General features: G+C 46.5%; 1 protein-coding gene across 1 annotated transcript; it reads left to right on the top strand.

The window, feature by feature from the left end:
- Positions 1–489: 489 nt before the first annotated feature.
- Positions 490–6,404, top strand: LOC118371317 (metabotropic glutamate receptor 3-like; the record flags this gene model as incomplete). The annotated part of the gene is made up of 7 exons (XM_052511734.1): positions 490–612; positions 1,016–1,205; positions 2,625–2,934; positions 3,075–3,268; positions 3,379–3,511; positions 3,754–3,931; positions 4,095–6,404. Coding segments are annotated over 7 exons (1,199 nt in total), but the record flags the coding sequence as incomplete, so codon positions are not given.
- Between the last annotated feature and the right edge of the window lie 8,376 nt (positions 6,405–14,780).

The raw sequence follows: 14,780 nt of genomic DNA, 5'->3' as shown, positions 1-14,780 counted from the left end.
AACACAGTCTCAGCTATGTTTAAGCATCCCTCAGAGGTCATGTTTTATCTTGTAGTGAGGAGATGAGTAACCTTTCCTGAAACCTGAAGACTTGTGTTAGCTCCCCAAGGATTCAAACCAGGTTAGTTAACACTGGTGTAACACTCTTACTCTCTGCAGTTATGTTGCTGTGTACAGTATATTGACCTCAGTGAGATGCTGTAACACACGTTTAAACCACTAGATACACTTGCTACATTCTCACTTTGTCACTTCGACTGGCTTTGTATGTAATTTATGTCTTGGAATTCATTACACTCCTCTGTGACACTGCTTTCTTCAAATCGACTTCAAATGAAATGAAATCCTGATACTCGTTCCATTCTGTTTCTTATCTTCTCTTCCGATCTCTCTCCTCTCATACCCTACCATTCTCTTTCACCCTTCCACCCCTCCTCTCTCTTTCTCACTGTCTCTTTCTCTTTCCCCTTATCCTTATCTCCCTCTCAGCTCCCTTCTCTCCTCTCGGCAGTGAGACTGTGGTGAAGTTTGATCCCTATGGCGACGGGATGGGACGTTACAACATCTTCAGTTACCAGCGCAACGCTGATCGCTATGGCTACGTGCCCATCGGTGAGTGGGCGGAGACTCTGAGCCTGAGCAGTGACCTGATTCGCTGGCCAAGGGAGGTGGTGCCCCATCCCAGTGCAGTGACCCATGTGCCCGCAATGAGATGAAGAAGATGCAGGCTGGTGAGGAACACACACAGACACACACACACACACACACACACACACACACACACACACACACACACACACACACACACACACACACACACACACACACACACACACATAGGGCATTGAGCAGGCTGCTCACTGCGATCTAGTGACAGCACTAATAGAAGTTTTCATGTAATTTGTTTTGGAGAATGAAATAATTTTAGCTGGCGTTCATGTAAACAACCTAGTTTCCTTTTCTAACATAAACTCTGCCTAAGTTAATGCATATGTTTTATACCTGTATCTTGTAGGAGAGTACTGTTGTTGGATCTGTACTGCATGTGAGGCTCATGAGTACCTAGCTGATGAGTTCACCTGTTCGCCCTGCGCCCCCGGCCAGTGGCCCAGTGAAGACCTCACTTTCTGCTATGACCTGCCCGAGGACTACATCATGTGGGAGGACGCCTGGGCCATCGGACCCATCAGCATCGCCATTGTCGGGTGAGACTTTAGACTTTAGAGGAGAGGAAGAGGGATAAGTATCACCAGTTGGTATATATATATATAGTGCATTCAGACCCATTCCCTTTTACACATTTGGTTAAGTTACAGCCTTATTCTATAAAATATATATATATATTTGTATCACCATCAATCTACACACAATACCCCATAATGACAAAGCGAAAAACTGGTTTTTCGAACTTTTTGCAAATTTATAAAACATGCCTGATTTACGTAAGTGTTCAGACCGTTTGTTATGAGACTTGAAATTGAGCTCAGGTGCATCCTGTTTCCATTGATCATCCTTGAGATATTTCTACAACTTGATTGGAAAACCACCTGTGGTAAATTCAATGGATTGGACATGATTTGGAAAGGTACACACCTGCCTATATAAGTTCCCACAGCTGACAGTGCATGTCAGAGCAAAAACCAAGCCATGAGGTTAAAGGAATTGTCTGTAGAGCTCTGAGACAGGATTGTGTCGAGGCACAGGTCTGGGGAACGGTACCAAAAAATGTCTTCAGCATTGAAGGTCCCAAAGAACACAGTGGCCTCCATCATTCTTAAATGGAAGAAGTTTGGAACCACCAAAACTATTCCTAGAGCTGTCCAAACTGAGCAATTGGGGGAGAAGGGCCTTGGCTAACCCTTCTCAAGTCTGATGAAACCAAGATTTAATTTTTTCCAGGTGCACCAGCAACTCCTGTGGCGGGCCGGCGCAGTGCATGCTAACCAAGGTCGCCAGGTGCACAGTGTTTCCTCCGACACATTGGTGCGGCTGGCTTCTGGGTTAGATGCGCACTGTGTTAAGAAGCAGTGCGGCTTGGTTGGGTTGTGTTTCGGAGGACGCATAACTTTCGAACTTCATCTCTCCCGAGCCGTACGGGAGTCGTTGCGATGAGACAAGATAGTAACTACTAACAATTTGATACCACGAAAAAGGGTGAAATTCACAAAAAAAAAAAAAATGGCAAGCCTCATGTCTGAAAGAAACCTGGCACCATCCCTACGGTGAAGCATGGTGGTAGGCGCATCATGTTCTGGGGGTGTTTTTCAGCAGCAGGGACTGGGAGACTAGTCAGGATTGAGGGAAAGATGGACACGGGGTAAATTACAGAGAGATCCTTGACGAAAACTGCTCCAGAGCGCTAAGGACCTCAGAATGGGGTGAAGGTTCACCTACCAACAGGATAACGACCCTAAGCACACAGCCAACACACCGCAGGAGTGGCTTCAGGACAAGTCTCTGAATGGCCTTGAGTGGCCCAGCCAGAGCCCGGACTTGAACCCGATCAAAGACATACAAAAGGCATAGGTGTAAAGTACAGGCTTTTGTTTAGGCCTCGTACAAATTCTAGTCGAATTAAGGGATTCAATAAAATCAACTGAAACTGATTTACTCTCCCTCTGCAGGTTCCTCTGTACATCTCTGGTGTTCTGGGTGTTTGTGAGACACAACAACACGCCCCTGGTGAAGGCGTCAGGCAGAGAGTTGTGTTACATCCTGCTGCTGGGTGTCTTCATGTCCTACTCCCTCACCTTCCTCTTCCTGGCCAAGCCCTCTCCTACTATCTGCGCCATGCGACGCCTCGGCCTAAGCACCTCATTCGCTGTCTGCTACTCAGCCCTGCTCACTAAGACCAATCGGATCGCCCGGATCTTCAGCGGGGTAAAGGACGGGGGCGGGACCACAAGGCCTCGCTTCATAAGCCCCACCTCTCAGGTCAGAGGTCATCCTAGCTGTCAATCAAACAGGGATAGAGGGAAGGGGAGGGGAGGAAGGTAGGGACGGAAGTTATAGCTCAGATGATGGTGTTCCTCTGTCTGATGGTGTCCCCTTCCCCCTTGCCCTCCTCTCCCCAGGTGTTTATCTGTCTCAGTCTGATATCGGTCCAGTTAGTGATGGTGTCTGTGTGGTTGCTGCTGGAGGTTCCTGGTACCAGGAGATTTACGTTACCGGAGCGACGGCAGACAGTGATCCTGAAGTGTAACGTCCGTGACTCCAGCATGCTGCTGTCACTAGTATATGACGTGCTCCTGGTCATCCTGTGTACCGTGTAGGTGGTGTGTGTGTGTGTGTGTGTACTTCTCAAGATGTATTATTCTGTTTATCTTTTGACTTGAAGGATTATTTAGTCTTTCTTTTCGTGTCCTTTATCTGATCTAGTTATGCCTTCAAGACCAGGAAGTGTCCAGAGAACTTCAATGAGGCTAAATTCATAGGATTTACCATGTACACAACCTGTATCATCTGGCTAGCCTTCCTGCCCATATTCTACGTCACATCCAGTGACTACAGGGTGAGAGCATGGTACACACACACACACACAAACACACACAGCCCTAGGCTGTGGAAAAAATAAACCGCTCCTGTGGTCTCATTAATCTGACTTTGTGATTAGTCAGGTAGGGTGTGTGTGAAGCAGGATCACGCGCATGTGTGCTTTTGTGTGTGTTCATGCATATGTCCACAAAAATAATCCTTCCTTCCTCTGCTCCTCTGTTCCAATGGAGTTACCATGCGATCTGTTTCCCTCTACAGGTCCAGACCACCACCATGTGTATCTCTGTCAGTCTCAGTGGTTTCGTGGTGTTGGGCTGTATGTTCGCTCCCAAGGTTCACATCATCATGTTTCAACCACAGAAGAACGTCACCAGTCTCCGCCTCAATATCAACCGCTTCAGTGTCAGTGGTCCTGCCACCACATGCGCTTCACACGGTATGGTTCAGTTACGGTCATAGACACTGACCACTGTGCATGGTTTGTTTATGTTGCCGAGTTATAATTTAACTAAATTCCTCCATATTTTTCTTCCCATTTTCTCTCTCTCTCTCTCTCTCTCTCTCTCTCTCTCTCTCTCTCTCACACACACACACATCAGTGAGTGCCCAGTATGTACCGACTGTGTGTAATGGGAGAGAAATTGTTGACTCCACCACTTCCTCTCTGTGACCCCACCCACTCACCTCTCTATCCCCACCCCTCAGAGACTTAGTCAATAGGCACACATTGTGCCCCCTGTCCCTTCTCCCACCACGTGGACTACCACAGTACCATTTCATGTCTGTAGAAAGTGTGCATTATGATTCAATTATTTTCTAGTGCTGTACATATCATGGAATCAACATTGTTGTAGACATACAAAAGAACAAGAGAAAATTTGTAGGAGGATTTTTTGACGCTTTGTTTTTGATAGCTTTGTTAAAAGGTTGTGTTAATTTATTTATAACTGTGTTAGGGTTGTGATAGGAATGTGTTAGGGTTGTGATAGGAGTGTGTGTGATAGGAGTGTGTGTGTGTGTGTGTGTGTTAGGGTTGCGATAGGAGTGTGTGTGTGTTAGGGTTGCGATAGGAGTGTGTTGTGGTGTGTGTGTGTGTGTGTGTGTGTGTGTGTGTGTTAGGGTTGTGATAGGAGTGTGTTGTGGTGTGTGTGTGTTAGGGTTGCGATAGGAGTGTGTTGTGGTGTGTGTGTGTGTTAGGGTTGTGATAGGTATGTGTGTTAGGGTTGTGATAGGTAATGCTGACAACACCGGCCACGTGCGTGCGAATGCATGTGCCATTGCGCGCATGATGATTTTGTACATCCACACCAGACGCGATCGTGACACGCAGGTTGAAATATCAAAACCAACGATATTAATTTGGAGGCAGGTCGAAACATTCATGGACATTTAGCTAGCTAGCTGTTGAGACTGCTAGTTAGTCCTGGGAGATGCACATTGGGTTGATATTTTACCTGACATGCATATGGTCTTCTAACTTTAACATTTTGACCCGGAGTCATACAAAGTCTTGTTCCTCTACTCTGACGATTAATCCACAGATAAAAAATGAAAACCTACTTAGTTTTGTTATATTTAATTAATCTCTCCTCCTGTGTTTGTCAAGCATCCACGTGGGTCTGTATCTTCCTGATATTCAATCAGGAGGGGACTTGCAGTCCGTGGAGCGTCTCAAATAGAACCAAGTTCTATTTTAGCGTGTGGCTATGCAGACGCTCATGCAGACGCTCGTTCAAGCACGTGAGCGGTGCGTACCAAATGATTGAATAATATATACTGTATGTGTCCATTTATTTTGCAACACTCGTGCACACAATGTGGCCTGTGAGGTTTGCGTGTTAGAGTTGTGATAGGAGTGTGTGTGTGTGTGTGTGTTAGGGGTGTCTGAAAACAGATGTTCTGTACGAGTAGTGGCTGCAACAGCCTCACCTGCAATAGCCCACAGACTTTCTACTCTTGTGCTTTTTTTTTGTAGGTCTCATTGTAATAACCCAGTCAGTATGCATTTGTATGTTGTATCTGTATATTTGTATATATAATTACTGATGGTTGGAACAGCACAATGTTGACAGTATTATGTAACTCCAGTAGAATTCCCACTACTGTGGACTGACTGTGGATGAAGCTCTGTGAGTGTTGACTAGCCCATAGGAATAGAAGGGCTAGAACGGACGGACATAGTTTTAAATTCATATAGTATGTTGAATCACACATTTGCTCTTATTGTAGCAGAATAGTATCAAATATGTATTAAACTTTCCCAATATGGCAGCCAGTCCACCCAATATGGACTGTGGCTTTGAACTGGAATGTTCCTTCTACTCATTCTAATTCCATGGAACAGCCACTGTATAGGAGGGTCCCTTTACCTTGATGGCCATAGTAACAGACGTGTGTACTACAACAATGTTTCTATTTAACTGGTATTTCCGCATCAAACGTTAGCATCTGTGTGATAACACAAGGTAGTTAATTAAAAGTGACTCTTTCCAAGTCTTAACTGTCAATATTAAAGAAACATTGTTGATGCAATGCCACAATCATAAACTCAGTCATTGATGTTTTAGCATTTACATTCTTTGAAATCATTCCACAAGCACGGTTTGTAGAAAAGACTTTGCTGCAAACAAGTCTAGTTGAACACACATCTTCCCTGCATCCTTTAAACCAATGGGTAGTGCGTTCTCCCATGTCAATGTGTCCTGTTGTCATGTGATGTTCTATTAACTGCTATGCGCTGTGTGTCTGCTAGACTTATGCTCCAGGTAGAGGCTGTCCTTATAGGCACAGATCTAGGATCCGTTTACAGTCCACCAAGCCTAACCTTAACCAGTAGGGGTAAAGATGTAAAACTGACCTTAGAGCAGTGTCTGTGGTTAAAGTCATCCTACTCCCGGTGTTACTATAACCCCCCCGTCTCATTGTGTATATAAAATCAGGTGGGAGGAAGTTATTTTTTATGCATCTCAAATGGATTCCTATCCTGGTCGCCTCATCTTCTTTCCTTCATCCCACTTTTCCGTATTGTGAAACATTAAGGAAGTGGAGTCCAGGAGAATGAGGCCACACCCCTCTCTGCTAACAGGATTTCCTGGGGTGTAATAACCGGTGTTGCACCTCTGACGCAGTGAGCCTGTCAAACATTTCCCCAAAGTCTTTGCAATAGTGAAAGACAGACACAAAGTGGGAGAGAGCGTTTCTGTGATTGAGCGAACCTAAAGAAGTTTGTGTGTGTGTTGCAGCAGGCCAAGAGGACCTGGATTATGTAAAAGCATCCCATGGCCCAGGAGGCAGAGCAGCATTGTTCAGCCCAGACACACACTAACATACACACAGCTCAGAGATTGGGAGGCTTTGTTGTCCCTAGGCTTATGCATTCACTCCCCAGCCTTGCACCTACCATATACTAGACCCTCCTATTCCCTCCCCAGCCTTGCACCCACCAGATACTAGACCCTCCTATTCCCTCCCCAGCCTTGCACCACCAGATACTAGACCCTCCTATTCCCTCCCCAGCCTTGCACCCACCAGATAATAGACCCTCCTATTCCCTCCCCAGCCTTGCACCCACCAGATACTAGACCCTCCTATTCCCTCCCCAGCCTTGCACCCACCAGATACTTCCTATTCCCTCCACAGCCTTGCACCCACCAGATACTAGACCCTCCTATTCCCTCCCCAGCCTTGCACCTACCAGATACTAGACCCTCCTATTCCCTCCCCAGCCTTGCACCCACCAGATACTAGACCCTCCTATTCCCTCCCCAGCCTTGCACCCACCAGATACTAGACCCTCCTATTCCCTCCCCAGCCTTGCACCCACCAGATACTAGACCCTCCTATTCCCTCCCCAGCCTTGCCCTAGCCCTCCTATTCCCCCCCAGCCTTGCACCCACCAGATACTAGACCCTCCTATTCCTCCCCCAGCCTTGCACCCACCAGATACTAGACCCTCCTATTCCCTCCCCAGCCTTGCACCCACCAGATACTAGACCCTCCTATTCCCTCCCCAGCCTTGCACCCACCAGATACTAGACCCTCCTATTCCCCTCCCCCCTGCCTTGCACCCACCAGATACTGATCCTCCTACCCTCCCCCACCAGATACTAGACCCTCCTATTCCCTCCCCAGCCTTGCACCCACCAGATACTAGACCCTCCTATTCCCTCCCCAGCCTTGCACCCACCAGATACTAGACCCTCCTATTCCCTCCCCCAGCCTTGCACCTACCAGATACTAGACCCTCCTATTCCCTCCCCAGCCTTGCACCCACCAGATACCCTCCTATTGCCTCCCCCAGCCTTGCACCCACCAGATTAGACCTATTCCCTCCCCAGCCTTGCACCCACCAGATGACCCTCCTATTCCCTCCCCAGCCTTGCACCCACCAGATACTAGACCCTCCTATTCCCTCCCCAGCCTTGCACCTACCATATACTAGACCCTCCTATTCCCTCCCCAGCCTTGCACCCACCAGATACTAGACCCTCCTATTCCCTCCCCATTGCACCCACCAGATACTAGACCCTCCTATTCCCTCCCCAGCCTTGCACCCACCAGATACTAGACCCTCCTATTCCCTCCCCAGCCTTGCACCCACCAGATACTAGACCCTCCTATTCCCTCCCCAGCCTTGCACCCACCAGATACTAGACCCTCCTATTCCCTCCCCAGCCTTGCACCCACCAGATACTAGACCCTCCTATTCCCTCCCCAGCCTTGCACCCACCAGATACTAGACCCTCCTATTCCCTCCCCAGCCTTGCACCCACCAGATACTAGACCCTCCTATTCACTCCCCAGCCTTGCACCTACCAGGTACTAGACCCTCCTATTCACTCCCCAGCCTTGCACCTACCAGATACTAGACCCTCCTATTCCCTCCCCCGCATTGCACATCACTATAGCAAACCACTGCAACATCCACTTTCACAATTCCTTTTGTTCTGATAGAGTGGGATGGGGGAGTCAAGCATGAAGAACAGAGGTGGCGGATGTTGATTCACACAAGTTCAAATCAAACTTTATTTGTCACATGCGCTGACTACAAGTGCACAGTAGACCTTACCGTGAAATGCTTACTTTCAAGCCCTTAACCAACAGTGCAGTTCATGAAGAGTTAAGAAAATATTTACCAAATAAACTAAAGTAAAAAATAATAAAAACACAATAACATAACAATAATGAGGCTATATACAGCGGGTAGACTTGGCGCTCCGGTACCGCGTGCCTTAAGGTAGCAGAGAAAACAGTGACTTGGGTGACTGGAGTCTCTGACAATATTATGGGTTTTCCTCTGACACTGCCTATTATATAGGTCCAGGAATGCATGAAGCTTGGCCCCAGTGATGTACTGGGCCGTACGCACTACCCTCTGTAGTGCCTTATGGTCAGATGCCAAGCAGTTGTCATACTAGGCAGTGATTCAACCAGTCAGAATGCTCTTGATGGTGCAGCTGTAGAACTTTGAGGATTTGGGGACCCATACCAAATCTTTTCTGTCTCCTGAGGGGGGAAAGGTTTTGTCGTGCCCTCTTCACGACTGTCTTGGTGTGTTTGGACCATGATAGATCGTTGGTGATGTGGACACCAAGGAAATCACGACCTGCTCCATGACAGCCCCGTTGATGTTAATGGGGGCCTGTTCAGCCCGCTTTTTCCTTTTTCCATCAGCTCCTTTGTCATTGAGGGAGAGGTTGTGGTCCTGGCACCACACTGCCAGGTCTCTGACCTCCTCCTTATAGGCTGTCTAAATGTTGTCGGTGATCAGGCCTACCACTGTGTCGTCAGCAAACTTAATGGTGGTGTTGGAGTCGTGTTTGGCCACGCAGTCGTGGGTGAACAGGGAGTACAGGAGGAGACTAAGTACCCACCCGAGGGGCCCCAGTGTTGAGGATCAGCGTGGCAGACGTGTTGTTGCCTACCCTTACCACCTGGGGGCGTCCTGTCAGGAAGTCCAGGATCCAGTTGCAGAGGGAGATGTTTAGTACCAGGGTCATTACTGATGAACTTTGTGGGCACTATGGTGTTGAACGCTGATAAGTAGTCAATGAATAGCATTCTCACATAGGGTTCCTTTTATCCAGGTGGGAAAGGGCAGTGTGAAGTGCGATTGAGGCATCAGTGGATCTGTTGGGGTGGTATGCGGTGGAGTGGGTCTAGGGTGTCCGGGAGGATGCTGTTGATGTGAGCCATGACCAGCCTTTCAAAGCACTTCATGGCTACCGACGTAGTGTTCTACGGGGCGGTAGTCATGTAGGCAGGTTACCTTCTCTTCTTTGAGCACAGGGACTATGGTGGTCTCCTTGAAACATGTAGGTATTACAGACTCAGTCATTTAGAGGTTGAAAATGTCAGTGAAGACACTTGCCAGTTGGTCCGCGCATGCTTTGAGTACACGTCCTGGTAATCCATCTGGCTTTGTGAATGTTGACTTGTTTAATAAAGGTCTTGCTCACATCGGCTGCCGAGAGCTTTATCACACATTCATCCAGAACACTGGTGCTCTCGTGCATGCTTCAGTGTTGCTTGCCTCGAAGCGAGCGTAAAGGCATTTAGCTTGTCTGGTAGGCTCGCGTCACTGGGCAGCTTGCGTCTGGGTTTCCCTTAGTAGTCCATAGTAGTTTAAGCCCTGCCACATCCTACGACGTCAGAGCCGGTGTAGTAGGATTCAATCTTACTACACCGGCTCTCTAATGACGGGACTCAGCCAACTCTTCTCTCCACATTCCACCTCTCCATCTCACTCCCAGCCTTTGTCTCCCCATCTTTCTCTGTCACCCACGCCAGTCTCCTTCTCTCATCTTGTGAAACTTTGCTGGTGCACTTGTCTGAGCCAAGATAGCTTAAGACAGGCTCTGTACAGATCCTGAGCCCACTGCAACACATCATGCCAAGAAGGGTTCTATGAGCCCACTCCAACAGGCCAAGCACACGGAAACAGAGCCGGACTCATATACAAGCCAAGGACATGGGGCTGTCACAACTGGAGCCTTGAGGAGATGGAAGAGTTGGAGGGAGAGATATGAGGCATATAACTACTCCCTTTGAAAGACTACTACTTAGCTTGACCAACAGATGACAGGCATTGTAATGTGTACATATGATAATATGCTATGAAAGTGACTGGTCATTCACTAGCAATGTAGATCAGTACAACAGAACAGTGATGTTAAGTCAGTGTTTTACCATTATCAGTGTCAATTTTAATGGTACCAAGTGTGTCCAAAGGGTCTTTAATAATGTTAACAAATGTGTTCGCTTTCACAGCGTATTCTAAACTGGAATTAACCAGTGTTCCCCAGATGTTAAAGGAACAGGCCAGAACATTCCAGAGTCGAGGTAGAAGTTGCTCCTATAAGCACAGATCTAGGATCAGATCCTCAATTCTAACTGTAACCATTAGAGGATGACAATGCATCTGACCCTAGATCAGTGGTTAGGGACAATTTCACCCTACTCCACAATCTGGAGTCAAGGTGAACCCTGACCTCTTTGGAATGGCCAATCACAAAGCAATAGAGCTCATGATGCGTGCAATAATGAAGACATGATGACATCATAATAAACCATAACAAATGATACGCCTGTGTTGTTTGCTGTTTCTTGTGTGTGCAGGACCTTCATTAGAAGTGAAGGGACAGATTCAAAGTGTACACAAACCATTTATTTAACTTGAAATAACAGAAAGAATGTCAGAATCATATCATCGTATGCATAATGTAACATCGCCACGCCTGACTGAACTAGGAGAGGGTGAGGGACACTCCCTCTTCAACATCACCATGGTAACCCAAAGCCTACACAGCCCCCCTAAAACAAACCAGACAGACCAAATGTGTCACTGCTCACCGATGGTGCTGGTCAGACTGAGATGAGACTGTACAAGGGTGTGTGTGTGTGTGTAAGTCGGTCGAGTTTCTAGGGCTATGTGTGCACTTCTATCTCAAAGGATTGGACAGAAAGAACATCCCACCAAGCCTTTCAGAGGGCACGTGGAACACTTTCTTTCCTCATATCCAGATTATTAAGAAAGAGTTTAAGGGTTGGTGTGAAGTTGGTCTCAGATGGCAAAACACCTGAATAAAAACAACTTGGCCACCAAAGCAACCTGATAACAGAGTGACGGAAAATAACACAAAAACATCCCACATTTAGACTCTACACGACCCATATACCACACCATACACACCCTCTTAAATTACATCACCCATATACCACACCATACACACCCTCTTAAATTACACCACCCATATACCACACCATACACACCCTCTTAAATTACATCACCCATATACCACACCATACACACCCTCTTAAATTACATCACCCATATACCACACCATACACACCCTCTTAAATTACACCACCCATATACCACACCATACACACCCTCTTAAATTACATCACCCATATACCACACCATACACACCCTCTTAAATTACACCACCCATATACCACACCATACACACCTCTTAAATTACATCACCCATATACCACACCATACACACCCTCTTAAATTACATCACCCATATACCACACCATACACACCCTCTTAAATTACACCACCCATATACCACACCATACACACCCTCTTAAATTACATCACCCATATACCACACCATACACACCCTCTTAAATTACATCACCCATATACCACACCATACACACCCTCTTAAATTACACCACCCATATACCACACCATACACACCCTCTTAAATTACATCACCCATATACCACACCATACACACCCTCTTAAATTACATCACCCATATACCACACCATACACACCCTCTTAAATTACACCACCCATATACCACACCATACACACCCTCTTAAATTACATCACCCATATACCACACCATACACACCCTCTTAAATTACACCACCCATATACCACACCATACACACCCTCTTAAATTACACCACCCATATACCACACCATACACACCCTCTTAAATTACATCACCCATATACCACACCATACACACCCTCTTAAATTACACCACCCATATACCACACCATACACACCCTCTTAAATTACACCACCCATATACCACACCATACACACCCTCTTAAATTACATCACCCATATACCACACCATACACACCCTCTTAAATTACATCACCCATATACCACACCATACACACCCTCTTAAATTACACCACCCATATACCACACCATACACACCCTCTTAAATTACACCACCCATATACACCGTCTTAAATCACATCACCCATATACCACACCATACACACCCTCTTAAATTACACCACCCATATACCACACCATACACACCCTCTTAAATTACACCACCCATATACCACACCATACACACCCTCTTAAATTACATCACCCATATACCACACCATACACACCCTCTTAAATCATGCCAGCCATATACCACACCATACACACCCTCTTAAATCAGGCCAGCCATATACCACACCATACACACACTCTTAAATCATGCCAGCCATATACCAACAATCCAGAGATAATGAAAGAAGGGTGTAATGTCCTTTCACCTGTGTTTGTGTCAGTGAGCGTGCATTATGGGTGTGTGTTCTCTCAGGGGGTCTGTGTACTCTGAATGTGTGTATGTATCACAGGAGGCTGCTGATGGGAGGACAGCTCATAGTAATGGCCGGAACGGAGCGAATGGACTGACATCAAACACATGGAAACCATGTTTGATGTATTTCATGCCATTCCACTCCAACCTTTACCACGAGCCCCTCCTCCCCCATTAAGGTGCCACCAACCTCCTGTATGTATGTGTTAAGGTTTCAAACACTCAACAGGGGTGATCTGTTGAAAAAGTCTCTGAGGGGGTTGGTCTCTCTCCCTGTTCTCTTTCTTCACCCCCAACACCAATCCGTTTGACTGTGAGTAGTTCTACCGTTTCCCTGTGGATGAAATAGACAAATACACACGTTAGTCCGTGATCTAGCATTACCAAGAGAGAAACAGATTCTGCACCTGCAAATTAATGCACACACGTAGGTAATGTAGTTTGATTTCTGTGTAGTTTTTACCCTAGATGTGATGGCTTTGAGTTTGCGTAACAGTGATGTTTTTTTTGGAGTAGACTACCTCGTCCTCCACCCATCCCTCCCTCCATCACAGCTGTCCAACCACCGGCAGTTAACACCTTATTGGACGACATCACCAGCTTAGAGAATTTATACTCCAGCCTATCAGAGACAGGGGGAGACTTAGAAAAGTCAACCTAGAGTACTTGTTCTTCCAGAAGTATGAATGAATTAATGGGGTGAAGGACTGAATCAGTTCCTACCTCTTGTTCGTCTTCCAGAAGTAGCAGGTGATGAAGAGCAGTGCGGCGGTGAATACTCCTATCGCCGCCCCCATCTTTACCAAGAAGTCCATGCTATTACACGGCCAGGTCTTGTTCTCCGGGAGGGACACCCCTGCTCTACACAGTTTTGGTTCATTCCACACATACAGCAAGTTCTGAAGAGAGAGCAGGAACACACAAATGATCAAGTTAAATGTAATATTATATAATTAAGCAATAAGGCCTGGGGGGATGTAGTATATGGCCAATATACCACGTCTAAGTGTTGTTCTTACGCACAACGCAATGTGGAGTGCCTGGATACAGCCATTAGCCATGGTATATTGGCCATATACCACAAACCCCTGAGGTGCCTTATTGATATTATAAACTGGTTTCCAACATAATTAGAACAGTAATAATAATGTTTTGGTCATACGCGTGGTATATGGTCTGATATACCACGGCTTTCAGCCAATCAGCATTCAGGGCTCGAACCACCCGCTTTATAACTGAACATAGAGAATGGTAAGTATAACACACGCACACACCTCCCTTGCAGGCTGTCTCTATCTGGTGGTAGTACGTGGCGGTATACTGAGGACACGCCCTCGAGGTACAGCCGTCACATCTCCCAGCCGGACACTGACTACAACAGAGAAATATACCGTAACTGTTATGTATGTAACCATTACTTTATAAGGACAGTCTCAATGAGATTTAATCTAATCAAATCTGAATGCTAAATCCATGTTTGTCTTCAGCTTCCTTCATTCCCCCAGCCTGCAGCCCCATCACACAGAGTTAGATAACTAGCTGCCTGGGAGTAAAAACAAACTACTCCATACTAATTTGACAGTCACAAGAGGATTCAGATTTTCTGTGAATTCAGTTTGCAGTTCATTTCGAGCTTGGACTTCTTTCAAGTCGCTCCTTTTAGTAGAAAACTCCATTGAGGCTGCAGTTTCTGAGAAAGACACAAAGAGG

This window comes from Oncorhynchus keta, unplaced genomic scaffold, assembly GCF_023373465.1.
Source record: "Oncorhynchus keta strain PuntledgeMale-10-30-2019 unplaced genomic scaffold, Oket_V2 Un_contig_7372_pilon_pilon, whole genome shotgun sequence".
Taxonomy (NCBI): Eukaryota; Metazoa; Chordata; class Actinopteri; order Salmoniformes; family Salmonidae; genus Oncorhynchus; species Oncorhynchus keta.
The sequence above is the reverse complement of the archived record's forward strand: the minus strand, read 5'-3'. Positions and strand labels throughout refer to the sequence as shown.